Raw genomic sequence first — 27,818 nt, forward strand, 5'->3', positions numbered from 1 at the left:
GAGGGGCACAGACATGGAATGCTGCAAAGGAGAAGCCAGACAAGAGACATTCGCACGCCTCGGTGGTGAACCGCCTGGGCGCCACGCAGATACTACGTCACAGATGCCGCCGAGGTGCATAAGTTTATGGCAGAGGATGCTTGTCACACTCAGTGCCAGAAGGATTTTGAGCCTTGGATTTTTTTTTCTCGAGACAATTAGGGTTCTCAGCTGAACGTTACGACAAGCACGTGTTTGCATCCTGCATCTGGATGGTCATCCAAGATGCGAGAGCGGCTGATCGCCTATGCCCTTTCGAGGCCACCCTCCTTTTCCTCGCCTGCGTGTTGTTGTGTCACCTCAGCTGAGTACAGAGTAGTGCTAGTTTACAGACAACAACTGTCGGTTGTCTCCCGCAAACCCCGTATTCAATCGTAATCTTTTGACGAATCAACGCGGTGTTAAAATGCTGTCAAACAATAGGGTCAGGATGGGCCAGATAACCCCCATGCCCAGCCATTGCTTACGGCGGCTGCCGGTCAGCAACTTGAGCAACTGCAATTATAAATGCCTGGATCGGCTCTGGCAACGGCGTTGTCTGAACGGATTCCGCTTCTCTCTCGGTGGAGATTTCCCACGACAACAGAAAGCGGACCATCCTGCACAGCATGGCATCTGCAATATCCATTGCGCTAGCCATGACCCGCCGAAGTCGGCTCGGCCGTTCCCCCAAACTAGGGCCGGGCGGATGCAACCCTTGACGGAGCGTCTTGGACTCGCGTTCTGCTAGACCGCCCTATATCGGAGCGGCCACATACTGTCCAGACCGTCGTTGCAGGGTGGCCGGCAAGAAAAATAACGGCAGAAAAAAAAAGAGCCCACTTGAGTCAGCCCATGGCCGCGAGGGACATTCCCACATTGCGGAAATATGGCATTTGAAACCTCCACTCCAGCACTCACACAGCCAATGCCAACGGCTCCGATGTCAGCGCGAGTTCCGACTTTTCCCGACGAGACGCATCAGAGCGTCCGCCGCGGGGCGCGAGGGAGCGTTTGGTCCTCATTTCCCCGTCCGCAGCGGATGAGTCGAGAACGCGAGGAAGCTCAGAGAAACAGAAGCGAGCAGAGGCGGCAGCGGTACCGGACCCCTGTTTCTGTTACCTCACAAAAACTAGACATAATTGGAACCGAGGAGACGTAGGCGCCGGGAGCAGCCACGGGAAAATCTGTAAAACAGAGACCTGGCAGCGAGCAGGCTCGGTCAGAGATTAAGGCGAAGAGACATGGCGGTGGGCGACGGTCCGCACCCTTTTGTCCGACTCTGTCTGCTGGTGGTGGTTGCTGGGTCGATTTTGCCTGGCTTGCAGAGGATCACCTCACAGTTGCACCACACACATTCCGTGACAGCGTTGAAAGATCTCGATGATTGCATTCCACGGCAAGGGATGTCGTTGGACGAGATGGCAATTGACCACATTTTTGGCGGCTCGACGTGAAGCATCGTGAACTTCTGCGCAGGGATCAAGCGCGCTAGCCGCGGCGCGTCTGGGAGTGTGGGGTAAGCCCCTACCCCCGGTCGCTGCACTGTACGTACTTTGTAGAATTGTTTACTTTCGTGACCTCGCGACAGCCGCTCGCAGCTGAGAGAATGACGTCCAACTAGAGACACCATTCGACATTCGTTTCACATGTCATTGACGATACCGGCTGGCACACGTCAATTCTTCACCTAAGCGACCCCCGAACGAACTGCCACTTTGGCAAACAGGCCACCATGTTTGGCCTCCTTCCAGACCTAACCCCGCGAGACGTCAGTCCCTCCAAAGCTCCTTCGAGACCCCTCCATCCCCGCCATCATGACCTCGCTCTAACCGAATCGCCCAACAGTCGCACTCGATCTGGTACACATCCTCCCGCCGCCCAGTGACCCAAGTCGCCCTCCTCGACGGCAACGAACAACGTAACAACCCCGACAGCCCACAACAGCAGCATGGCTCCTCGTCACGCCGCGCGGCCCAGCTCCTCATCGAGCGCTCCGCCCTCGCTCGCCTGCGCGCCGACGAGCAGCTGATGGACCGCCGCAAGATGCACATCCAGAACTTCGGCAGCGGCTGGCTGAAGCCCCCCGCCGTGCCCAAGACGCTGCACCAGATGCGCGAGGAGGAGAAGGAGCAGAAGGAACACGCCGAAGCCATGCGCCGCGAACAGCTCGCGCAGGAACTCGCCGACGCCGAGGCTGCCGGCCAGGACGTGCTCGAGGACGGCGGTACCGGCGATCTCGGCGCCGACCTCGACGCCGAGGAGGAGGAGGAGGTCCACGACCTCGACGACGAGATCCCCGACGCGGATGATAGCTTCGGCTTCGACGGCGGCGACGACTCCGCGGCCGAGGAGGGTCTCAGCGGGATGACCAGCAGCGTCGTCGACCCCTCCTCCGACAACGACGATGACGAAGATCGAGATTCCACGCCAGGGCCCGGATACGGCCAGCCCGGCGGCGGCGGCGGCGGAAGCGAACACGGCGACAGCCGGCGGGAGGAGCTCGTCGAGGAGAGAATGCGCATGGCGGACGACGCCTACAGGCAGGCCATGGCGCGCGGCCAGGCCGACGGTGAGGACATATACGGGGGGGACGAGGACCTCGAGGCCGAGGGCGGCGGCCACATGCTCGACGAGGAGGACCTCGTGCCGCACGGCGAAGACGACGAGGACGACATGGGCATGGGCATGGACATGGACGCGGACCTCGACGACGACATCCCCGAAGCCGGCGAGCTGAGCGGCCTCGCGGACCTTAGTGGCGTCTACGAGCACACGGACTCGGAGGTCGACCTGAGCAGCAGCATCGCCCGGGAGCCCAGCAGCGACGAGGACGAGGAAGACGAGGACGAGGACGAGGATATCAGCTTCGCGGGGCCCCGGGCTGCGCCGTTGATGGCGCCGCCGAGTCCGACCGGACGACGCGGCGGCGGCGGGCCGAGGAGCAGTATGGACCTGAGCGGGCTGCTGTCGGGGGATAGTAGCATGATGGATAGCAGCATGATGCACAGCAGTCCCGGCGTCAGGGCGCAGAGACGTTAGTGGCGTTGAGCGCCGGCGGAAGGGACACCGAAGAGAGACGGATGGTTGGGAGAGGACAGATTCATGATACCCCCCTTTCAGCACGAAGCATACACGCATTGCCAAGAGGAAACTCCGAGACGCGAGGCACAATACAGCTCCATAACACGAACAAACCACAGACGAATTACGAAATCAAGGAAAGGGCATTCTCCCCAAACGGAAGCCCAGACGAATCCTCAGAAAAAAGTGTAGCATTAGACGGTATACATCGTTATTACAAAAAAGTGCTTATAATACTCTCTGGTTCCCCCAATCGTTGTCCCATCCTTTCAAACGTAGACACATGCGGTAAGAACAAGGCCTGCTTTTGTGTGTTCGGTCGTCGTTTCGTGTCGCCCGTCATCTCTCCCTCTCAACTTGCAATCGTCTGCCCCCTGCGTCCAACTCGCCTCTGCCCCGTTTATTCGAACAGCGTTACGGAACTGAAAACGCCTCTAACGCCGAGCATGCAGGATAATACCAAATCGCGGTCGGCCCGAGATACAGAGTGCTCCACCCCTCTTACGCCCTCGCGGGCTGGCGTCTTGTTGAGGCGCCACTCTTCAATCTCCTTCCCAGCTATCTCGCTTTGTGTTAACTATGTGATATTTCGAATTCATATCTGTGACTTGAATGCCAGCCCTCGCCCGCTCAGAAAAGCCACACGTAGATGAAGAGGAAGCACACGGCCGCGAAGAAGCCGAGCCAGACCTTCCATCCGACGCCGGTGCGCTGGGCCATCAGGAGCATGCGGTTCATGGTGCCGCGGAGACGCAGGCGCGTCGTGTCGAAAGTGTCGTTCATCTTCTCCGCGAGGGCGGAGGACTCGCGGATCTCGTCGCCGATGGCTACCGTCATCTGGAGAACATCGTCAGCTGGGCTGTATTCGCGGCATGGTCTTCTGAGTCGCCGGACAAGAAGGGGACAGAACGACGTACGTTTTTCAGAATCTTGACCTTGCCCATGATACCCTCCACCTGCTCGTCGTTCTGGCTCTCGAGCTCGTTGAGGACCGCATCGCTGTACTGACCCCGCGAGTTGGGCGTCGCGGGCCGGAAGCCCCGGGTACCGTTGTCGACGCCGAGGTGATTCCCCATCGGCGCGGGGGAAGCGCTGCCGCCGGCGTAGCCATAGCCGTATCCGCCTCCGAGGCGCGACGGCGAGGCACTGACGGGCCGCCGCGCGTTTTCGCCGGTGTAGCCCTCGAACAGGGCGCTGCGGGAGTCGCGCTGGTGGAGCGAGGAGGCGCCGAATCTGTGGTTGGAAAGCGGGCGTTAGCTGAGCTGCCTCGGGAGGTTCTTGTCATTTCGGCCACGTCGCTGTCCGTCACTTCGCACGTCGTAGAATGCCGAGTCGTCTGCCCACTTGGAGAACCGCGGTGGTCGAGATCACCGAGTCCGCGACTCTCGACCGTCCCCGAGCTCACGGCGGTGACATTTGCGGTATCCAGCTCTTCTGCGCGAGCGGTGTGCCGGCATTCGCACGGGGGAGTTGCGGAAATGCGATCGTTCCGTCGCCAAACTCACCTTGAAGCCATGGTGTTCCCAACACTCGAGGCGACTCCAGGCCCCCCTTAAACTCGAATCGAAATCTGTAACTTTTGCTGGCTCTCGCTTCGGCGCGCGACGACGACGATGACGAGAAACCCTTGGCGGCGTTCTCTCTCTGCGCGGGGCGAAGGAGGAAAACGTGTCTCGAGGCGGGAATGCCAGTAAGGGGCGAGAGGCGTTTGGTTGTGTCAGACAACGGAAGAAAAGGAACTTCTTTGTTTTGCTTCCTTCGTCAATCCAAGGGTCCGGGGAAGAGAAAAAAAAAAACTAATGTTGCTGCTGGGCTAGTCGTCGCTTGCTGGTTCGCGCTGGCCGGGGGGCATGCGAATGACGGGCTGGGCGATCTTTAATTTTACTTGGGGGGCAGTCCCGTCCGTCCACTGACGTCTTTTCTGTCTTGCCTGGTCCGTTCGTTGCGTCCACCCGGGGCCCCTGTCGAGTCGTTCGTTGCTATTTGGTGGAGTTGGGCCTAATGTATGGGAAAGGGGAAATATGACGAGAGCGTTGGAAAGAGTTCACGAGGAAAAGGAGAAGCGCGCGTCGCCCATTAGATATTGACCTGGGTTGGGAAGACCAGCTGTTCTCGGTGGAATACCAGTGTAAGGTACCTTTTGGGTACGTGTCGTCCCGCTGTCCAATCGAAAACGATGATAACCTAAAAAATGCTGGATGGGAAGGGCCAGAACGTGAAAGCGGCAGCAAGTTCCTTGAACCGGACGGATGCCCCCTCCAGGTCTATTTACTCTGAAAGAATCAGGGTCACTTAGAGCAGACACCCCAGCCAAAGCCTAACACTCTGCACAATGGCGCTGTCATTCTTAGTACGGGGAATTTTGGGAGGGTTCTAGCGCGGTCAGTTAGCAACGGGAGCCGCATCCTGTCAGGTGAATGCCGGCCGAGACCTAAATGTTCAACTATACCTCGTCTTAATGCTCCGTCGCATCAACGGACGAGATCGGTTCGTCTTGTCTGCATTGTAGGGCCTGTTTACAATAAGGTATGCTACGTAACTAAGCATATGCCCTTGCCAAGGCAGTGTTGGTGGTCCCTTGAACGGGATCTAGGTCGTCTCATGCATGAATCGGCGATTGAGCTGGCAGCTACCATGTGGATAGCTCCCCGTCGGCGAGCTAATGAGGTCTTCCTGCGAGGGATGGCCGCCGGGACCTGCATCAACGCATAACAGCTGCTCTTGCGCCGGCACGCGGTAAAATCAACAGAAAATACCAAAGTCACGGGACATTCGTGATTGCATAATCTTCGTTTCCATAGCACTCATAGTCGGGGTATTGACGCCCACGGGCAGAGCAGCGCGGCTAAGATAAGATAGAGCGTGATCCTTCCCATCGGGTCGGGCTAGACAGCAGACCAACTCGTCTCTAAACGCCGTCCAAACGCGGAAATATCCATCCACCATTGCCTGTCCCCCATGTGTCCAACCGCCAAACACGTCATTGTCCAGACGAGCCGCTGTTAAGCCCGCGTAAAACTTTTGTATAACACCATTCCGGTTTTCTGTCGTGCTGTGTTCGTTCCCATGACCATGACGATGCCACCAGATTTTCGATGGCTGAAGAATAGACGAGAGTGTTGACGCGGCGAGCAGCAGCCCGCTTAGTCCTCCTCCATCTTGGAGTCGTCGGCCGGGGCCTGGAAGTCATCGTCCTCCTCATCATCATCCTCGTCGGCGACGGGGTTCTCCTCGGCGGCCTTGGCGAAGTCGATGACACGGCCACGGGTGCGGCGACCGCCCTCGACGATGTTGTTAAGATCAATCTCGTCCATGCCGTCGTCCTCGTCAACTGTTACCCAGAAATGTTAGTCGCATGATCGGGGAAGGTGGTTGCGGAAGGTAGCTCCTACCAGGCTCGACGGTCTGTATTTTTCACTGTTAGCTTTGGCGCGAACGCATATCGAGTCGCGCATGGAAATTTTCCACATACCTCGTTGGCCTCCTCCTCGTCGCTGGAGTCCTCATCCTCGTCCATGGCCTCGCTCTGCTCGACGGGCTCCTCGCCGGCGACCGCCTTGCCCTTGCCCTTGGCCTCGACCTCGGGGACGGTGGTGGTAGGGTCGGTGACGGATCCGTTCTCGGCAGCCATTGTGTCTTGTTTGGTGGGTTTTTAGAGTGTTGATATGTTGTTCAGATTGCGCGACGCAGAAGTGAGAGTATTGCAAGTGTTGTAGTGGTCGAAAGTGGTGGGTGGCGTTGGTGTAGGTGGATGATGGAAATATTGGGAGGTGGAGGTGCAGCTATGCAGGCAGGCAAGGTAGGCGGTGGATTTTATCAATTCGATCGTACCTTCCCCCAGCTTGTAAGGCGCTGCTGAGGTTTGCATGCCGTCTCTGAGCAACGGCGCTAATCCTGGTCAGGCCTAGAGCCACTAAAGCCATGCCGCACGTGCCTTGTCAGATCTGCCTGCTCAGGTGTCTCTCGAGAGGCGGAAACTAGGTGACGAGCTACGAGTTTTGAAGGCGCGAATTGGGCTGAATTAAGAAATCCGGGGTAACTGTAGCGATGATTTGGTTCTTTGGAGATGATATTCATCTGAAAATGAACGGTTGGATATTACTTTTACGCATATCTGGCGCCCAACTCTATCGGCTTACCTGATGACAGCTCAGCGCAACTGAAGATGATGATCATAGACACCACTCACGTGGGCGAGGCATCAATTCGTAGAGCTCGCAGTAGCATGGGATCCTTCAGTAAGAATCCAGCTAGCTAGCCCACGTTTGAGATAAGCTTTGCAACCAATGGCCGAGCCGAGACATATTCAAACTCCGTCACAATTCCACAGTAGCATCTATTGGAAAAGCAGCTGGAGACCAGACTCTCATCATCAGTAATGGTAGAACTTCAATTAATGGGTATTCATGCAAAACGCCATCCTCTGCTTGATCTACTTTCCGTCTCCGCCGCCCGTAACTGTCATGAGGACAACTATCGCGATCAACCACCAGTACCTACGTGAAACGTTAGCATCCAAGTCCGAGTCCCAAACGAGGGAAACCTACTTCTGGAAAAGAGTCTTCTCCTCTTGCACGACCTTCTTCCCCTCAGGGCTCAGCACGACAGGCTTGTTCAGATCCGGCGTCTTGCCATGCCCCGCGACCTTGACGACAGCCTGCGGTCCGAAATCCCTCGTCACACCCGCGTCGACCGCCACACCCTTCAGTCCCGCGCCCACAACCTCGCCCTCGGCGTCGACGCTCAGCAGGATGTTGGGCTGGTACCCCTTGGCGAAGTTCTCCGTCGAGGCGACCGAGACGGACGAAGTCCACCTGGCGGACGCCGGGTCGTAGACGCCCACGCGCACGAGCTTCGCCCCGTCCTCTGGCAGCTCCGGGAACTCGAACGAGGAGACGGTCGCTTCGGAGGGCTGCTTCGCGTCGTATTCGACCTCGGCCAGGAAGGAGGGCGGCTTGCCCGCGGCGGCGAGGGAGACGGGCTCGACGTAGATCTTGGCCAGGCGCGCCTCGGCCGCGGCAGCCAGGGTCGCTGCGAAGAGCGCGGAGAGGAGCGATGTCGCGCGCATCTTTGTTTCGGTTGTAATGGGACCCGTTTGCTTTTGTTCGGTGTTGGCGCTCCGGGTAACGGCGCTGGTTTCGTTGGGTGTTGGTTTGAAGAAGGACGAACGGAGAGGTGGACGTTGGACGGGACCCAGCTTGGGGGGCCGGGATTAGTTCGGCAAACTGCAAGCACAGAATTGGAAGCAGCGGTTACCTCAACGGCCTCCCACGACTGCAGAACCAAAACCAAATGCCAGTACCAGAATGCACATAACATTTCAAATGCTAGGTTCGGGAATTCTTTAAAGTGTGGTATTTCATTACCGCTATCACTCATTCAACAAATAATTCCGCCAGCCCAAACGCCGGTTTGCCATGCCTCTAAAGGCAGCAGTGATGCCCACCCTTTTTAAAGGAATAATCAAATGAAATACGCCTCTCCTCATGTGTAGGTGAAACCCTCAAGACGGCCGCTACAACGACGGCGGTGCCGCCGCGCCTCCGGCCTCGTGTGGCGGGGACTTCACGGGGATCTCGTCATCGGGCGAGTCCCCACTATCGTCACCGGCACCGTCTGAAATTTCAGTCGACCCATCGTCGTCGACTTCGTCGGATTCTTCGTCCTCCACGGTCGCCTCCTCTTCCTCCAAGGCGTAGCCGGGGCAGCGCTCGACCAAGCCGTGGTAGTACGCAACCAGAACTTCCGGGTTCGGGACGATCTTCCAGTCCACTCTATAGAGAAATTCGAGCTCCAGCAGCTTCAGCTCGGCGACTCTGACGCCTCCTACTCGCGCGTAGGTAGTGTTGTTCCAAAACAGATCTGACAAGCCTTTCGCCGCGACAGTGGCGGCAGTAATCAAGAAGCGATGTACCGTGAGCGTGTTGATGGTGAATTCAGGGTATAGTGAGCATAAGCGGTCGATGTAATAGACCATGGATAGTAAAAGCGGCGGCGTCAGCGTCGCGTGTTTTGCTAATCTGTTCAAGTATTCCAGGACAGAGATGCTCGGTGCCGTTCTGCGCGATAAACGTGTGAGCGTTGCGATATCACAGGGGATGCAGACTTTTTTTTTTCTCTCACCTTGAGTGGAATCGAGTCAGGCTCCCAGAGCGAAGGGCCAGGGCGTCGTTGGTCTCGATGAGTTCCGACAACATGTACGATATCAGTACGACCATGTCCTCGACGCTGCATAGCTCGTAGCGCTGTGGCAGTATCTTGGGCGGACCGGCCGTCGGTTTTGGGCGCTTGGCCGCGCTCGATGACGATTCGCCGGCGAGGGATGCGCTCGCTGCCTGCGCGACGGCGGGATCTTGGGAATTACGGCGCTTGCCGGGCGACGCGAGAGTCGTCGACGGCTGTCGTACGACGGGAGCCACGGCAGCCTGTGGTTGTGTTGGTTGCGGTCGCGGGGGCGGCGCTGAAGGGTCTATCGGTTGGGGACGCGGCGCTGGTGGGGGTTCGGCGGGCGTGGCGGGCACAGAGGTGCGCGGGGCGTCGACGATAGCCGGATTCGCCTGGGCGTGAGTGTTGGGAGACTCCATGGGAGAGTATTGTGTGCCGGCGTCGACGGCTACATATTGTCTTGGGCGTGGTTGTTGTGAGGGTGAGGTCATTGAAGCGGACGGAGAGGACCTGGATGCAGAGTGCCGCCGCGGCAGAGGGGCCGAAAGCCGGGCAGGAGACGAGTGCGGGGAGGAGCGCGTAGGGGCATAATGGAAGCTGGTGGGCGAGGCATTGGCGGAGCTGGCGACGATGGGAGATGTTGTCAACATGGTCCCGGGCGCATCGTGGGTCTTGCAGGAAGCGGGAGGAGTCGATGGGGCGAGTATCGGTGAGAGGCCGGTCGATACTGTTGAGGCAAGGTGAAGACGAAAACGACGGTCGGTAAGGTTGTGTTGGTGAGGTAAGGTAGGTAGAGAGAAGTCTGGGGTCGGCTCAGATTTGCAGATTGCCAAACCCAAGATCAGATTACCACTCGTCGAAAACCGGGAGGGGAGGGGCTGGTTTTGCCGACGAGAACGACGCTGAATGCTTGTTTGCCGATTCCCTCGTTCACTGGGTATATTCTCCAAAGAGCAGTCACATAAACGGCAGTCGGCACGAGTAGAAACAACGACAGGAAGTGCGAATAGTGCGAAAGCAAATAGGTAAGGTAGGTAGTAGCGGGCCAAAACCCCGGACCGTGGACAAGCCCGAACTTGGAAAACGGGTGCAATCAGACTCAGGGCAGCCAGCCAGCCAGCGATGACCGCCAATGCTCGGAGTACGTACCGCGCCCGTCAGCCAGTGAGGTTAGGAGGCGAGGCATGGCATGGCATGGCATGTGTGGAGGGGGAACACGCAAATCTGATTTTCTGCGGTCTCGGCAACATGATGGCCAAGCACACACCACTCACTGCCAGTCGTCCGTGGTGGGGATGGATAAGGTACGCCAGCGAAAACGTGCTTGTGGCTATCAGTACAGCGGGCTCTTTTTCCCTTCTGATTTCTCTTCGAGGCCTGCTGATTGCACCATTTTCTCTCTGACACCGTGAAGGTGGGACCGCCCTTCTGGTTCTGGACACCGAGGAAAAGCCACTAAAGTTGCTTCGGGTCCAGCGTTGCAACCTTTCTACAGCCTCCAACGCAGGTGCTGACAGGGTCTTGGCTGCTTGCGATGGCTGGCCTGGACCGGACGTGCCGTTTGAGAGGCTCAAATTTTTCTGGTCTCTTGAACAAGAAAGATTGCCAGGAGCAAAGAAAAAGGATACGTGGGACACGGGGGAAGAAGCTTGGCAATGCGCGCGCGTGGAAAACACCAAGAGCACCAATGAACGGGATTATGGATGCATCGCGAGGTCCACGGAAGGATCAAGGTTTACTCCGTCGAGAACCCCTTTGGCGTCCTCGTTCCTCCTGCCTTGCAGCTTACCTTACCGTCATCGTATGGGAATCCTCACCGACACAACGTGCAATCAGCTGCCACTACCTTTTTTTTTTCTCGTCCCCTTATCACGACCACCCCTGACGTTGATCTCCGCGCGCCCCAGCTTCGGCTGCCGCTGTCACTGGAGTCCGACTCTAATTAAGCCCCCGAATCGCACCAAAGTCGTCAGATGTCAGTTATCTCGCGCCAGATATCCATCCCCTGGTCTTCGAATGACTCTTGCTCTTTCGCCGCTTCGGACACAACACGGCTACCGTTGCGTTGCTCGCAACTGCTGCACTTGTGGTTCAACGTCGTTCAACAACTTCGTTCGTTCTGATGTCTCCGTTGTACGTAACAGCTCCGGAACGCCCTTGAGCCATAGCCGTTTTTCAACTTATTACGGGCTCCTCAGACCCTATTTTCTCACAATGACGGAATCCGACTGCATGGTTCAGACCCGGATACTCCAATCAGACGAGGTAAACCACATCCGCCGTGTCGTGTTCCCCGCTTCGCTGCTGCTTCTAGACGCACCACACCTAACTGGCAACTCCGCAATGGGAGTTGGAAAGAGCCGTAATCACTCGTTCCGTTCCGCCCTGAGCCGTGGGTCTTTTCGCTGCGAGCACTCTCGAGTTGTGCCACGAGGCCCAGATATTTTCCAGCACCTAGTGCCACTGCCATTCTTAAGTCCAAACGCCCCATGCGCCTGGCGGAAACGTTTCCGTTGCCAATGGAAGTGCAGTGGAGTTGAATGATGTCCAGTCTGAGAACCATTTTATAGGAAGGAAGATGAGATACGGAGAGTCATAGAGAGATGAAGAGAGAGACAACAAGAACTGACGTATGTATATAAAAGAATGTCTCACTCAAGTTGTACCTGTCACTCCTGTCTAAAAAGGAGGCAACATGTCATCCTCCCGAGGTGGGACTCGAACCCACAGCCTTTCGATGCATTCCACGCTCTGTGAGTCTTTCCACAGCTAGTAAAAGTCGACTGGTAAAATTCGCGTAACTGTTTCCCTAGTTGTCTGTTGCGTCTATGTCTCAATTTCCGGGAGAAATCTCCCAGCTTTTGTTTCTCCGGCAAGAGTTCCTATGTTTGGACTTGAAGCGTGACGCATTTATTTATTTTCACCTCGACGGAAAGAACATCGATCTGATAAACTCATAATAAGTAGATTGTTGGATATTGAAGCTAAGAAAATAGTACATGCCGCCTCTGTTGCACTGACAGCAAATAGGTCTGCGTTGATCAAGCTTCAGCTGACATGTGAGGATTCTGGGAAAGGCTGGTTGCGATATCCAAAGCGCCCGTGCACGTGCCTTTCCCCAGTGCCGCCAGCTGGCACTGGTACCCAGTCTCCCAGCCTACCGATACCTTACCTGGCTATCGACGTGATTAAGGTAATCGCGGTTCATTTTGCGGAGGACTTTCAGCTCTTTTGCATCCCGTCTTAAACAACGGCTTTCTAACGACCTCCCGACCTCCTACCTTTCGAGTGCCGCATTGGTTTTTACAGTCCTAGACGCAACGAAAAACACTTGGTCACGCCGTGCAAAGCTCAAACCCCTCCTGCTTGACACTCGACCGGTTGCATGGACCTTGGCCTCTGACGCAAGCTCCGTCGCCGCCGCCCAACTTCGTCCTCGCAAGCACACGACGTGCTGGTTGAAGTCGACAGCAGAGAGCCGAGGTCCTTCCCCCGCATCATCACACAACATCTTCATCATGGCCCGATCATCGAATCCACCGATCCTCTCTCAGATACTAAGTGCGAGGAGCTACGTCGAGCAGACAAGTGCGCTGCGGGCGCTGAAGAACGACATCGTCGGCCACGCGCAGAAGAAGGAGCTATGGGCCGGGCTCGGCGTGCTGGAGCCCGTCGTCAAGATACTCAATACTGCTCGGTCGCCGGCCAAGGTGAACGGCAAGGACACTCGCCCCCATGGCAATCCGCGGTGGGTAAATGAGGAAGAGGCAGTAAGACTACAGGCTCTCCAGCTTCTGGCCAGCTTCGCCAACGGTAAGGCCCCAATCCGCCGCTTCGGTCCTCCGAATGCATGCTGATAGTCGGCTTCAACAGGTGGAACTGCTTTCGTCGAACCCCTTCTCGCCGCCCAAGCCGTGCCTGCGTTGCTCGCGAACATCTGCCCGATCTCGAATGCTCCCTTGCTCGTTACGACGGCCCTCCGCGCTCTGCTCAACGTTATTGAAGCCGCCTCACTTGCCACTCCGAACTCCCCGGTCTCTACAGCAGCATTAGCCGACGCCGTCTTTGCATCCGAGCATATCGAGTCTTTCAACGCGATCTTGTCAACTACATCCCCGGCCGCGGCGCAGCAAAATCAGATCGCATTGGTAGCGAACATAATTAGTAAATTATGCCGGGAGGAGAGGCATCAGCTCGCGTTAGCGAACTCCGACGTTCTTGACTCGCTCTCAACAAGACTGGCAAGCATCGCCGTCGCCGAAGGACATGTCATTCCGTACGCTGAAGTCTTTGGGCGCGTAGAACGGTTGGCGGACTTTATCCCGGAGCCGGCGCCCTCGACCGCGAATCTGGCACCAATCCTGGAAGCGCTGGCGACGATCATATCAGATTCGCGGTTCAGAGCATGTATGCTGCTATGCTCTCCAGCAATCATGGCCGTTTTCCCTTCCCTAAAGTTCACTCCCGCAAAGGAGACTCGGGGTCCATGGAACGCGCTTGAAGTAAGCGGTCTTGGTTTCGCACGGCAACAAAGTCTCAGCGCTATGGACTATCTCCTTCCTGCGATTCCGGTGCACGTAGGCCGAACTTCGGGCTCGCAGCAGTCTCATTTCTCTCCCGTAGGCGCCTCCGATGCACGAGATAAGGCTAGAAGGGCCGCGACCAAGTTCAGCTTTAGCGGTCCCGTATGGGAAGCTTCACGGTTTGAGCTGTTCGGCAATGAAGGAGAGCCCGAGGAGGACCAAGAGAGTCCATTCATTCCATGGCTCATTCTCTTGGTCAGGACGCGTCAGGGTCTCGAGCGGTTGATGGCTGCCAACCTTCTGACCACGCTCTTCAGATCTGGATTTGGAAGTAAGCACTTCAGAGAAACGAGTCTCGCACTGCTCGTCGTTCCCGTTCTCATGGACATGCTGGATCAACTGCAAGCTTCACCCCCAGTAGTGAAGTCCCCCTTGGTCGACACGGATAGTGCGCTAAAGTGGACGATTTTGGAGCGGACGCCAGCGATACTTGCTCGTATGATAACCGACAGCGAACCGCTTCAAAAAGCTGCGTTTGACTGCGGGGCCGTCAAGTCTTTCAGCAAGCTTCTGAAGGATGCGTACGAGCCTATTCCGCCTTCGTCGTACGCCAAGGCATGGTCGCCACAAGCCGATACGGGTATGGACACGGAAGATCCATCGCCCTCGTGTGCCTTGGGGCCAGAAGGACAGCCTCCGCTACTGGCTCACAAAGTAAGGATGCGTGAAAGCGCATTAAAGGCCATAGGGGCATTGGCCGCAGGCAAGGACGAGTATCGTAAGGCGTTTGTTGACCAAGAAGTCGTCGCGCACATTGTTCAATCGCTCTCCCCGACCCCCGGCAAGCCGTCAAATCCCAAGGACCGTTCCAAGAATAATGAGCCCGATGGGCCTGTTCCTGATGCGTCCTCAACGGACCACAACTCTGGATACGGCAGCAATCCCTTATCAGTGCTGATTGCGGGCTGCCATGCCATAAGAATGCTGTCGCGGTCCGTAAGCATCCTGAGAACTTCCTTGGTTGATTACGCCGTTGCCGTCCCCCTGTTTCGGTTCCTGAGGCATCCTGACGTCGATGTCCAAATTGCTGCGACAGCCGCGATATGCAATTTGGTCACCGAAGTCAGTCCCATGAGAGAGGTAAGTTGGCATCCCGCACGTATCATCAAGTCACTAATAAAGGCCATAGGTTCTCGCAGACAGGGGCGTCATGAAGATCCTCTGCGAGCACGCACATTCGCTCAATGCTGCCTTGCGACTCAACGCCCTGTGGGCCTTGAAGCACTTCGTCCACGCAGTCGATCCCGAGACGAAGAAGCAGTGCTTGGAAGAGCTCGAGTCCGGCTGGCTGGTGCAGCTCATCTGTGACGACACCGAAGATGACGCACTATTCCTGGCAAGATCAAAGTTGGACAAGCAGAACGCAGGTGACGCTGGAGACGATATGGACGGCGATGTCGAGATGGATCAGGCAGATTCCTTGTCCAAGTCGTGGCTGGGTTCCACCATGCCTTCGGACGATGCAGATGGCAGACGGTCAGCCAAGCTCCGCCAGACAGAAGCCAGGTTAGCAGCCCTGCGGGAGGCCGAACTGAACCCGCTCCGAAAAGCACGAAACGACGACCTCGCTATTCAAGAACAGGGGCTGGATTTCATTAGGAATCTCATCGGAGCGACAGGGTCCGGGTCGAGCTCGGAATCGGCAAACGAAACGACGGAGATGATTGACTATCTATTCAACGAGCTGGGGCAGGACAGATTCTTTGACATACTGGCTAGGAAACTGCAAGCCAAGGTTCTCAACCCCACGTCGAGGCGGGCGGTAGGTTCGGGCTCGGGACGCGAAGCCAGGATTCTCTATCCGCAAGCCAAGATCATCGAGGCTGTCGTTTTCATTCTGGTGCACATGGCCGCTAGCATCCCTCGCCATCGACAACTGGTTATTGCGCAGACGGACCTTTTGAAGCTCCTCGCGAATCACTTCAACAGCAAGGACAAGGAGGTCCGGGTGGCGCTCTGCCATTTAATTAGCAACTTGACGTGGCAGGATGACGAGAACGACATGCGCGCCTGCGCCCAGCGGGCATACGAGCTGAAGAAGCTGGGTTTCCTTACAAAACTCGAGGGGTTAGAGGACGACTGCGAACTAGACGTGAGAGAGAGGGCTAAGAGCGCGGTCTGGCAGATGAAGCAGGCTAGCAGTTACTAGAAGCATGCCGTGACTCGTTGTCGCCGGCAAGCAATGTACAATAGACGTACATGGAGTTTTTTGTAGGGTCGCTTACTGTATACGGTACAACAGTACATGATGAATGAAGCATTGGCATGGTTTGGACATACGAAGTATGCAATGGACTGATTTGAAGCATGGTGATGTCGGTAGTTACTGTGCGTCGCTTCGGGTGAAAATATTTCTTGAGAGGTTGTCACAGGCCTGGGCTGAAATGACTACGCGCCTCGTTGGACAGTTGTAGAATTTTGAAGCCGTTTATACATTGACGGGTCTCATATCTGGCTTGGTCCTCTACGCCTTTATTCGGAGTTGGAGGCATTGTAAATTCACAAGAGAGGGACGTTTCTCCGACCATTCAAGCACGTTTTCAGACGACGTAGTTTGATTTCGAGCCAGAACATGAACCAACAATTGACAATGTGATGGAACAGCTGCCACCTGGCTAGTAGGATTGTCGGCGAATTGGGTTCTTACTTATGAACTAAGACTGGATGCCACATCATGCACACTGAGCGGCTCGGCTGACACGCCCTCGGAAGTTCGGACATTGAATCTGCGCCTTCCAGAACCTCTCATATAAGCAGTATCTGAATCTAGGATGTCATAGGATTCTCGGATCTACTTGGAGAATCCTCGGACGACACCGGATGAGCTCATTTGATAATCTGATAGACCGGGTGTTCTCGTCGATTACATCTCGAATCTCTTCCGCCGAGATGGTTCTCCGGTCCCCGGAAGCTGCGGACGGGATCGTCTCCTCCATGTGATCTGATGATCACGAGACGGAGGTCGAGGAAAGCTCTGGAAAAGAAAGAATCTGAAGAAAGTCGGGTTAGCTCACTAGCTTGCACGCACTCTGGTACCCACCAGAGGTTCAGCGGGCGGCCGGCGCTATGGATAGTACAGGGGTCCAAACCGGGCCACGATCGACGGCAGGGTCTTGTTGGTGGCATGACGTGAGGGTGTGCTGTGAGCCACTATCGCGACAGGGATGGGCGGCTTGCTGGCGAAACGGGGGACGGGCATCGAGAAACAGCCTGCAGAATCTCCAACTACCGGCCGTTGGCGGTAGCTTCCCGTGTGACCCACACTACGCTATCCAGTTGGAGACGTTCAGGGTGGAGGTACGTCGCGATACCTTCGTCTGGAAGCCATATACGGCTCTGTGTGTGTTGTAACCCCGCCATTACTGTGAAACTTCTGGACGTGACTCGGGGGGTTCTGAGCTCGAACTCGCATACCACCTGGCAGTGAAGAGAAAAGCAACCCTACATGCCTGTTGGAGTCGCTACTTAGTTCGAAGCGTCGCGGCCGATCACGATGGCTAGGCGATGACCAGCCGTTGCTAGGCAAATAATATGTCGCTAGTCCTCAACATGCATCCTTTAGTCATCGTCTTTGGGGAGAGGACGTGATGAGATTCCGATGCTCCCGAGCGTCCGCCGGTAGAAGTCGGCCGGGGAGTCCGGAGCGGGTCCTCCTGGCGATTGAAAGCTCTTCCACGCACCACGTGTGACTGGCACGCGAGCCGGCATCAAATCAATGTCATCGCCTTCAGGTTTCTGAGTTACCATTCCTTAGCCAAAGCCCCATTCTTTTGAGCGCCTGAAGGAACCACGCGTTACACCATTGAGGTATCAGGAAGCTGCCGTTCAGCAGTCGCGACAAGGATTCTGGCTGTTTCGATATCTCATCCGGAGTCCGGGAGGTCACTGGCGGGTAGCGACAAGGAGTGGTTCTCTTGTGCCGGGCGGAGAACGGCGAACTGTGCGTCTGTGCATTCACCACTCCCGGGTTCGGCATTTGCTTTCCCTCGCCAGCCCTAATGGAACTCCCGGCATTGGCCTTGCAGGGCGAGTTTGATCGGCCAGAAGTCTGGATGACATCTCGTGGACCTGCCAGGTCGGTATCCAGGCAGAGATTGGAACACAGAATGCGCCAGAGCTGGAGAGATATCGCATGCCACGTCTTCGTTGGAATAGGGGCCATGCAGATGTACGAGACCATGGCTCAGTCATGATGATGCCTTGGGCTCATGGATGAGGCCGGCGTGATAGAAGGCGGCATATTGACGTCAGTGAAGCGACGATGCGATACCTCATCCAACCCCGGTCTCCACTCCAACTACGAGGTCGTTCTCAGGTACTCCCGTGAGTAAGTACCGGGATTCCCTCCCGTTGCAGGCGGCTCCGGCGCTCACATAACCTTCAGCCCTTTCTGGTCCCATCATCGACTCATCGCCCTCCCCACAACACCGAACAAGTTACGATCTCAAGTCCAGGGTCGGTCCCCGGCAGCCCTGGGAGCGGACCTCACTGGACGTGCCGCGGTCCACCTCGTCCCTCCCTCCCCCCTCGTGCAGAACCGTTGCATCTGGACCAACCTTGGCTGACTTCAGAGAAAGGTCTCCTGACTCAAAGAGCTTTCTGACAGGCCAGGAGGTCTTTGGCTTTCTCTCACCTCCCGAGTTGGGCGGGACTTTCTACGGGTTCACCTTGCTTCTGTCCGTCTCATCCGACCTGGGGACCATGACTGTGCGGTTTCGTGGGACAGGGGTCTCGAGCTCCCGGCTCGAATCATAGGGCTCCGGAGGAAGACGTCGGCGGGCTCGGAGGTTTGTGACGGTGAACTTGCAGGATGCTGGCTTGCTTCAGATTCTGGAACTTCATGGTATCCTGGCGTTGAAGCTGTGAGGAAGTATAAGACCCTCGCCTCCCCCTCTTTCGATATTAGCAGTTCATCACAACAACATCAATCATCACACTCTAAGCTACGATAGCTTCAACACAAACTCCAATCCGCGGCAGACAGGCCTCGCCAAACCCTCTCAGATATCGTCTCATTTCGAATCGACAGCATCTCCAGCCATGGGTCTCATTCTGAAGCGAACCAACGAGGCCCTCGACATCAACCCACCCCCAGCCGTCGAGCAGAGCCTGAGCGTCAACGGCTCCAACTGGCTCTGGGCCTGCGTCGCCATCTACTCGCTCTTCTTCGTATGTTCCGCCCACCACCCCTAGTCATCACTCCAACTAACCCTTCTCAGCTCGGCGTGTTCGCCCTGTCCTTCAAGCCCCGAAGCAATGAGAAGATATTCCACTACCTCCTGAGCATCGCCCTCCTCGTCGGCTCCATCACCTACTTCGCCAACGCCTCCGACCTAGGCTGGTCCCTCGTCTCCGAGCGCCAGATCTTCTTCACCAAGTACATCAACTGGGTCGTCTCCTTCCCCATCGTCAACATCCTCCTCGGCCTCGTCGCGAACTCGTCCTGGGCCACAATCACCTACAACGTCTTCCTCTCCTGGGTCTGGGTCATCAGCTACCTCGTCTCCGCCTACACCCCGTCCGTCTACAAGTGGGGCTTCTTCGTCTTCGGCACCGTCGCCTACCTCGCCATGGCCGCCTCGACCCTCACCGAGGGCACCGTCGGCGCCAAGCGCGTCGGCACCACCGCCGACTACTTTGTGCTGGCTGGCTACTTCAACCTGCTCTGGCTGCTGTACCCGATCGCGTTTGGCGTCTCTGAGGGCGGCAACAAGATCGGTGTGACTCCCCACTTCATCTTCTTCGGCATCCTGGATGTTCTCATGATCCCCTTTGGATCTGTCGTTTTCCTCGTGCTCTCCAGGAAGTGGGATTACAACGCCCTCAACCTCTACTTCACGCAGTACGGCCGCGTGCCCCAGCACGGCGGTCAGTTCCCTGAGAAGTCGACTGCTCCCGCTCCCTCTGCGACTCCGGCCGTCTGAGTGATGCCTTGGAAGTCTCATTTCGATGACCATGGATCAACAGCATGACTGCTATGTAGTCTGCGGGTCTTGTACGAGACATTCACGAAAACGAAATATATGACAGAAGAAAGAAGCACGCTCGTTTGACAGTATTTGATGGAAGTTTTTACCGCATAGATTGGGCGGTGTGTCGTTTGGAAATACCCTCACTCGTTTGATCGTAGTATGATTCCCCATGAAGTTTGAAGAGGAGCTGGAATGACGAGCAGCGGCAGTCGAGCAGCGCTTGGTAATGTGTAATAGAGTAGTTGGGGTAGTTTTTGATGCCAGTAGTAGTTCCCCTAGTTGTTGATCCGTTTCGAAAGGGGCCCTGACGTTTCCAGATGACGTATAATTGGATTTCTGCTCAACCCGCATTCGGCTTTGCTCGGTTTCCCATCTTTTGAGTTTTTTTCCAGCCACTGGCCTCGCACTCCATCGACCCGCAAGAGCAAGTTGATGCTCGGCACAAAATCTCTCCGAAAATGAGAATATGTAACCAACGGAGACGCGTCTGTCTCCTGGCGCAGCAGGGAAGCAGTAGGGGTCTTGCTGTTAGTGTATCGGCGTCTTGTCAATCCGATATTATCATTTTGTACCCATCATCACCGTGTTAGAGAGTAATTGCATTATTTCAACGCCGTATGTACATCTGCTCTCATCTCTACTTCATCTGTTGCTAGCGCTTGCTGCCAATCGATGTGTCAAAGATAGCGTCTTCCGTCAACTACCGCTCCGGAAACACATCCGCAGGCATGAAAATGCTCATTTGGTGGGGGGTGCAGCGCACGCTAGGTAGATCGAGGGGATATACGTTCAGAATACGCAAGAGAAGAAGCCTGACAGGGGAAACGATAACGGACAGTGACAATACGGTCCCATTTCTGCATTCTCCAGCTGCTAGACTCTACATTAATTGATCCAGGGAGTCACCCCGATTCCGTTACAGATCCCATCGGAATCATCTATTACTGTAGCACAAGAGCTCCATTCTCTGGTAGTTAGACGCAGCGGTGCAGTCTTCAGGATAGAGCGGAACCAATGAAGCAGCAGCGGACGTGACGTTTGCCGATATGAGTCTCGCATTTGTTATAAAACCTCAGCTAAGCCACCTCAAATGTACCCCAAGGGCACCCAAGAGAATAAGGTGTTGAGAACTTTGTCCCAACGGCACTTGGTCATCGAAATCTTCTACGTGACGCGAAACACTTCTGTCAAACGACTGGCGTCTTCGTTCGCCGAGAAGATTCGCCCGAGAGCACTTGTATCACGAGAATACGCGAGGAGAGAAGCCCGATGAAGAGAATGACGATAGACCGTGGCGAGACGGACTTGATTTCTGCTCCTCGACCCCGGAGGTAGCTCTTGCTAATTAGTGCTATCAACTACAGCTTTTCTTCTTTGTCTCTTTTCGGAAGACGAGCTCATGTTTGATGGTTTTCCTTTGACTATGAGCTTAACTTGGATGCGTTTTCACGACTGATTCTCAGTTATAGAAAGAGCCAGAGGTCGCCCAAGTCCTGCCTGATTTAATATTAAGACGTACAGACTGATGCAAAAGCGGTCATTGGGGGCACCGTTTGCACTATGCTACCTATCGAGGCCAAGAATGGCATTCACTGATGTTCATCAGCTGAATGCATGTATCTTGGGAATGCCACAAGCAGATAAACCAGTGTCAAAATAGACCTCATTCCTGCATTGTAATATTGCAACGTTGGCTGGTGAGCTTTGGACATGGCCCCTGGTTTGAAGTTGAAAATCGCTTTCTGCATCATGAGGTCTTCTGACCGGCGCTCCAGAGACAGTACGGCCTCGTTGAAACCTCTTTGATGGCTTATTCTGGTTGAGCAGCGGAATGCGATGAATGCAAAATGCTTTATCCAGTCATTCGACTCCCATGTCTCTTTATCAGGCACTGCTTGAAGCGAAAGACCGTTTCGCACCTTCATCTCATTGTTGTTTCTCCATTGCGCGCGCCGTGATTTGTTTTAGTTGAAAGATCAAGAGTTTGGAGTTTCGAGGAAGAAAGCTGACGTTCGAGGCAAAGTGTCGTGAAAGATGCAGAGAATAAAGGACCAAGTTGCTGAGACGGTCAGAGCATTGTATCGCATACCTTCATTGTTGTATTCAAGTGCTTCCGCCACTGAAGAGGAGGAACTCTTGGATATAAGAAGTCTTCCGAAAAGCCCTCCTCACACCTGACTTGAGCGTCCGACTCATCACGCAAAACCGGCAAGCTTCACTCGACGGTTTCCTCTCAGTACCAAACAACTATGGACTCAAACTTCACCCCAATCAGGATCTCCCCCCCGAGATGTCCCAAGACGGGCGTCGACGAGGAAGCCTGCAGCATATACCTCCAAGACCTCCGAGACAACATCTTCGCCAAGCAGGTCGCCCTCGACGGCATCCGTAATCTGACGCGGTATAGCAAGGATGAAGTGGTGAATCTGGCCGCGTTTATCGAACGACTCAAGCTCAACGACGCTAGCCCCGATATCGTGAGACGGTTTGAGACGGAGTTGGACAAGATGTTCATCTTTATCTATGTATGGCATCCCGTTACATATACTGAAGATGGCTAGCTGACATGCCTCTTTAGAAACTGTTTGTTGAAGGCATCTCGGCTATGGTGAAGCAAGACTTTCTGGGCGCGGAGGATGTTGAGGAACGTGTGAGAGATGGTAAGTCCTCCCTCTCCCTCTTCAGCCTCAACTTGATTCTTGAATGTTGCTCCCTCGTCTTTCTCCTCAAAATGCAGAGATAACCCAGTATGTTTCGTCAACTGACAACTCTCATAGTCATCAAGTTTGAGATGGGTAATGAATTCGACTCCTCCGACTTGTCTATGCCGGCGAGCACTTCCACTGTTCGGCCTGAGAAGCAGTACAGGGCCTGAAGTTGAAAGAGCTTGGGTTGGTTTGCAGAAACCATCATCTGTTCAACCATGACGTTAGGAAATTGTTTACTAGCTGTATGTCAAAGTAGGAACAAACAGGCATAGGAAATTTTCTTAGAGCTCATTACTACCACAACCTCCTCGGCCTTGGACTTATCGAATAAGGGACCTGATAGACGTACAACTATAGTCACTCGTGAAATCGACCGGATGCTGGAAGAATTTGGGACAGTAGGAGCAAGACTACCACCAAGAGCTGGAGAGCCCGCACGCCTTCTACACGGCCCAGACAATGAGCAAGACAACGCCAACATGTTCTCAGTCTTGGGGGGAAAGCCATACTCGACCTTACAGTCTCTGATGCTCCATGGTCGTCAATAGGCTCGTCTGTAGAGTACCACTGGCATCATTCCACAACCAGCTGCAGACAATATAGGGGGCCACATGCCTACGGGCAATGAGGGGATGGAAGCGTTATCGTACGATCTAAAAAAGCCCCATGAGAGAAGTTGTCTCCCAGAGGCCACAATAAGTCCGAGAAGTTGACAAATACGCCGTCAGTATATGATTCGGAGGCACTGCGAAACCATGTTTGAGATGGTCCCGGATGAAGAGCATCAAGATCATCCTATGATCAGAAATTGTTATCGTACGAACCAGAGGACACCATCATCCTCCAGACACAAACATAACCACATCCATTTTGCATCAAGCTTTCCACGCGCAAGCGAGCAGCCTACACAAATACAACCGTACCATACATCTCACAAAAAGAAAACAAACAAGATACGGCACCGACATCCAGGTTACGAAGCGCATTGACGATAAAAGCAAAAAAGAACAGCACAGCGGAACTCCGCAATCAACACCATCTATCAGACAAGCGCAAGAAGCAAGTATGATCGCCCGTCGAACACCGGGAAAGCCAACACCATTTCTCAAAACCCGAGCTCCAGGTCTCGTCCCTCCGAGACCAGCTGTCCAGCTGTCTACACTGCTCGACGGGCTCTTCGGGAACGTCAAACTTCCCGATGACCCGCGTCACGGCGCGAGACATGCAGTAGTTTAGTGGGAAGGAAGCTACGTATGTAGAGCAAAGCAAAACCACCAATCCCAAACATCACCAAGACACGCAGCAAGCGTGGGAAAAAGCAAAAAAATTCTCAACTGCCACGGATCAGAGATTCTGCCCATTCGAACGATTTGACACTCCGGGTCTCTTGGTCTGAACCGATCAAATCGCTCTCTCTCTCTCACACACCCCACCCACGTGGGAGATACATCCCTTTCATCGTTGGGAATTCCGGTGGCATGTCGCAGGGAGAGAATTGAATAGCTATGTGGCGGACTCAGTCGCTGCACACAGGCACGCACGCACCAGACGAACTTTGAGTGTGGGATACCAAGTTTAGACTTGACTTCCTGTCCACAGTAAGTTCGTTGTGTTCCTGTCTCGGCCCTGCTGCATCGCGGGCAACTCTAGTCGAAGAGACGGCCTCTTGTTTTCGCCGATGGTGTCTATCTCCGCTGAAGTATATGTTTAAAAGAACACAGGAACAATTTAGAACTCGCAGACGAGTCTCATGTGTTGGCACGGTACAGAAAACCAATGCAGTGCGCCCTCCCTCTTCCTTCACTCCTTCCCGGGGAACCCCCATGAACGAGTCTTCGCGACAAGTTCGTTTGGTGTCACTCCGGGACCTACAGCTGGGATGAATGCTGGGGGACGTTTGCATGCCCGTTAGAAAAACAAGGTTGGGATGGGAGGGGGACCAATGTTGAGACGAGCTCGCTCTTTCGCGTCGACCGATTTCTCTTACTGGCGCGAACCACAGAACCCTGACGACGGAGAAGAGGTTCGTGTTGTGTGTGAAGGATCACGTCGCACTACGATTTTTCCCGCGCGCAAAAAAAAGGGCCTGCAGAGAAACTGGTATCACGGCGATCTCGAAGGTCTGGAAGGGCGAAAGGAGGAAGGGTAGTTTTAAAAAAAAAGAATAAAAGCGCCATGATGCCATTCAATCGGTCACCATGCTCCCCTCTGGTGCAACATTGCCCACGCCTGCTGCTAACCGAGGGGGAAACGACTGATTCTAAGACATTTTGCGCAGTTGGCTGAAGACCACGCCCCCCCAAGCAAGCCCCGAGAGTCGGGATTTGAAGGCGTCTGAAATGCAGACCCCGAATCCCAGCCCCGCAGGATGGAACGGGCATATGTCATGTCATGGCAGTTTTGACAGAGAGAGCAGTGTTGGTATGTGCGCCAGAATGTTTCTGGTCCTCTGCAGCTCCGGTCCTTGAAGCGTGTTATTCTACGAGAGGAATGGTGGCAGAGCTGAGAAGCTGGTTTCAAGAGGCATTGGCTTGGTGGACTGAGGAACGACTGGGCCGGTCGTGGGAGCGGCAGCGGCTCTCCTCGGGGAATCCTTGTTTGGATAACGGGATCGTGCAGGCTTCTCGGCATGGCGTGCATGTCTGCGACGGCACGCGAAGCTTCAAGTCGTTGGATGTCCATCTCGTTTTATTTTCGGTATATGACTTCAGCCTCAAATCCGTGGACGTGACAGAGAAGCACGAGAATCGTTGGAGCATCTCGAGGCCGCCGTCTTCCCCACAATAGGAGCTTGCATGGCTTAATTAACACGTGCAGGACGCAGGAGAGATTTGCGGCGTGGTTGATAGAGACATTAGATATCACCCAAGCGCATTGTTTGCCCTCGCGTATGGGCTACTGACCGGGGTGGGGTTCTCCCACGCCGTGTGACGGCGAAGAGACATTTTGAGGCTTCGATGAGGCAGTACGTTCACCGCGCACGCCCCGACATGCCGAAGGCGAAGGGGGGAAATACGAGATGGTTGGTGCTGGAGAGATGGTAGTGAGTGATCTGGGACATGTCGTTCGACGGTAGACAACAGTAGTCGCGACCAACCAACTCACGACATCTCTGTATCGGCAGCAACTTCCTTCAAGTTCTGTGCCGGGTTACACGGCAGTCCATTGAAGGCTCTCGAATCGATGGGCGGCCCAATAAACGAGTGTAAATCGAGATGAGGCTGCCGGGAGATGAAATGCAAGATTGTTCGATGGTGCGTCCCAGATGGTGGTGAGGTCACTCGCCAATTGGCAAGTATCAGTTTGCGCTTCAGCCGGCAGTGTCTTCTTCCCTTGCGTGCCATTGTCTCACACAAATGGAGGGGCCGGACCACACGTTGCAACTCCATTCACAGGAGTCGAGAACAGACCAAACTCAACTAGGGAAACGCTTATCGGTCAGACAGTCGGTCACGCGTGGAAGAATAGCGCGCGTGTTCTCCAGACGGGATGCTGACCGTGGTCGATCGTTGAGAAAGCCACGAGGCCGGAGATGGAGCAGGAGCAGGAGCGGGCGTTGGGTTGTGTGCCTCATGTCGCCTGGATTTCCGTAAGCAGAAGTGATGATTGCCTGGCAAACATGCCAAACGAGGCGTCGGGATGTGCGTGATGAATGTCGACAAAATTCCCATGCCAGCGGCCTGGGATACTATCTGAAGACTAAACCTTTCCGTCGGATTTGATCCAGTCATGTCGCCGACGAGGGGCGGCTGCGGATCTCTGTGCATCGCGTGGCGTCCTTGTCCATGCCTTTGACAGGTTTGCCGGGCTTGCACTGGAATCGGACCGTGGATGTTTGGGGATGAAGCAGTGTCGCTTGGACGGTTGGTGATCCTCCGAAAGTGTTGAATGCCGTCTGGTCTCTCTGGTGAAGCATGGCCTGACTTGCTGCGGTATTGATGTTGGGAAAGGCCTTCTCGTCTTCAGGTCGACGGTCCATCTCACGATGATTTGGCTGAGAGGTAGGCGTATTTAGTCGGGCACTGCATGCGTCAGTGAGGAGACAGCAGGAATCAGATCATCAAGTGGATCTCACACATGTTGGGCTCGCTTAAGCAAAATGCGGGTCGGGGTCGCATCTCAGGTGGACTGGGAGGAAGGAGGGTTGCAAGGCAGGAACTGTGAAAGGCAGGGGATGCAGGTACAGTGCTAACCAACACTGTCTTTCCGGCTGGCACCAGAGGAAAGAAAAAAAAGAGAACAGGCCAACAGGGCAAGAACGAGCTGAGGACGCTGATTGGAAGGGCAGACGAACGAACGAGGACCAGCCAAGTTCTGGCAGGTGGGCCCAGGTGGAAACGACAATCGGGTGCGGGTGCAAGGTCAAGGGACATGGCACGGCGGCTTCCTCATCTCTCCTGCTTTCCTTCCAGGGAAAGAGCAAACTGTGGGCTTCTTTCTCCCCGGGAGGTCGTGCTTGCTGTGGACTCGCAGTCGTTCTGTTCCGCTCCGCGTCGGCTAACAACGCTCAGGCCGCCGGGTGAGCGACGATTCCCGTAGTGTATCCGTTCCGCACTCTGAGTAGGTCTCCACTGGTCAAGGTCGAGTTGGGAAAATGCCAATGGAAATCTCATTTCGAACGAATCACCAAAAAGACCCCCAACCTGCAAAAGTCAGGGAGTTGCAGGACGGCATCATTGGCCCTTACCCCTTGGACAGGCAAAGGCACCCAGGGCCATGGCAAGGGCCCTAACAATGCCCCGTAACATCCAAGGCTTTTTCCCACTGAAGCACGGGGCGGTTTGGTGGAGTTGCTCCCGACGGAAAACTCGACTCTTTGGGCGGGCAGGCACGCAGCGCAGGGCAGGCTCAAACGTCAGCACCACACCTGCTGTCGCATGAGGGCCAATGAGAAGCCAATGGCAGACGACTCAGCTCCTTCTCTTTGGGATGGCAGTTACCCGATGCTATGGATTGCATAACAATTCCAAGACGCCTTCCTCATAACTCTTTGACCACTCACATCATCACCTCATCTTACTCCTCACTCCTCCTCACCACCCGAAGCTACGGTCCTGGACACGGTGGACAGAGCGCCGTTCATCCATGTCTACGGTATTGGAATTGCGAGTGGCAAATCGATGCTCTTTTCTGCCGTCTTGGGCATAGTCTGCAGCCATCTCACTGACAAAATCCCGACCCGACGTTTCCCTCATTTCCACCGTCATGGGTGTGACAGACAAACCTCAGCGAGTCCACCCTTCCTTTCCTTCGTTGGCTTCCAAGCACGAGGCGTCCACCTTCAGCCG

The 27,818-nt window shown here is 55.2% G+C and overlaps 8 protein-coding genes across 8 annotated transcripts; 4 read left to right on the top strand and 4 right to left on the bottom strand.

Moving 5' to 3' along the window:
* Positions 1-1,753: 1,753 nt before the first annotated feature.
* Positions 1,754-3,060, top strand: CkaCkLH20_04068 (uncharacterized protein; the record flags this gene model as incomplete). The annotated part of the gene is made up of 2 exons (XM_038886787.1): positions 1,754-1,789; positions 1,867-3,060. The coding sequence occupies 2 exons, from the start codon at positions 1,754-1,756 to the stop codon at positions 3,058-3,060; spliced, it is 1,230 nt and encodes a 409-aa protein (XP_038748037.1).
* Positions 3,061-3,732: 672 nt separating this feature from the next.
* CkaCkLH20_04069 (ER-golgi snare complex subunit) lies at positions 3,733-4,559 on the bottom strand (the record flags this gene model as incomplete). Its single annotated transcript, XM_038886788.1, has 3 exons — positions 3,733-3,939; positions 4,020-4,335; positions 4,474-4,559. The coding sequence occupies 3 exons, from the start codon at positions 4,557-4,559 to the stop codon at positions 3,733-3,735; spliced, it is 609 nt and encodes a 202-aa protein (XP_038748038.1).
* Positions 4,560-6,245: 1,686 nt separating this feature from the next.
* Positions 6,246-6,733, bottom strand: CkaCkLH20_04070 (histone chaperone domain chz; the record flags this gene model as incomplete). The annotated part of the gene is made up of 3 exons (XM_038886789.1): positions 6,246-6,433; positions 6,495-6,507; positions 6,575-6,733. The coding sequence occupies 3 exons, from the start codon at positions 6,731-6,733 to the stop codon at positions 6,246-6,248; spliced, it is 360 nt and encodes a 119-aa protein (XP_038748039.1).
* Positions 6,734-7,534: 801 nt separating this feature from the next.
* CkaCkLH20_04071 (cyclin-dependent protein kinase regulator pho80) lies at positions 7,535-8,170 on the bottom strand (the record flags this gene model as incomplete). The annotated part of the gene is made up of 2 exons (XM_038886790.1): positions 7,535-7,598; positions 7,650-8,170. The coding sequence occupies 2 exons, from the start codon at positions 8,168-8,170 to the stop codon at positions 7,535-7,537; spliced, it is 585 nt and encodes a 194-aa protein (XP_038748040.1).
* A 447-nt stretch (positions 8,171-8,617) lies between these two features.
* CkaCkLH20_04072 (cyclin) lies at positions 8,618-9,758 on the bottom strand (the record flags this gene model as incomplete). Its single annotated transcript, XM_038886791.1, has 2 exons — positions 8,618-9,161; positions 9,226-9,758. 2 exons carry the CDS (start codon positions 9,756-9,758, stop codon positions 8,618-8,620), a joined length of 1,077 nt encoding a protein of 358 aa, XP_038748041.1.
* A 3,027-nt stretch (positions 9,759-12,785) lies between these two features.
* Positions 12,786-15,999, top strand: CkaCkLH20_04073 (armadillo repeat protein; the record flags this gene model as incomplete). Its single annotated transcript, XM_038886792.1, has 3 exons — positions 12,786-13,080; positions 13,141-14,930; positions 14,980-15,999. The coding sequence occupies 3 exons, from the start codon at positions 12,786-12,788 to the stop codon at positions 15,997-15,999; spliced, it is 3,105 nt and encodes a 1,034-aa protein (XP_038748042.1).
* A 2,891-nt stretch (positions 16,000-18,890) lies between these two features.
* Positions 18,891-19,774, top strand: CkaCkLH20_04074 (heat shock protein 30; the record flags this gene model as incomplete). Its single annotated transcript, XM_038886793.1, has 2 exons — positions 18,891-19,019; positions 19,070-19,774. 2 exons carry the CDS (start codon positions 18,891-18,893, stop codon positions 19,772-19,774), a joined length of 834 nt encoding a protein of 277 aa, XP_038748043.1.
* Positions 19,775-22,071: 2,297 nt separating this feature from the next.
* On the top strand, positions 22,072-22,697 carry CkaCkLH20_04075 (uncharacterized protein; the record flags this gene model as incomplete). The annotated part of the gene is made up of 3 exons (XM_038886794.1): positions 22,072-22,347; positions 22,401-22,482; positions 22,600-22,697. 3 exons carry the CDS (start codon positions 22,072-22,074, stop codon positions 22,695-22,697), a joined length of 456 nt encoding a protein of 151 aa, XP_038748044.1.
* Between the last annotated feature and the right edge of the window lie 5,121 nt (positions 22,698-27,818).

Source organism: Colletotrichum karsti (assembly GCF_011947395.1).
Source record: "Colletotrichum karsti strain CkLH20 chromosome Unknown Scaffold10, whole genome shotgun sequence".
NCBI classification, from domain to species: Eukaryota; Fungi; Ascomycota; class Sordariomycetes; order Glomerellales; family Glomerellaceae; genus Colletotrichum; species Colletotrichum karsti.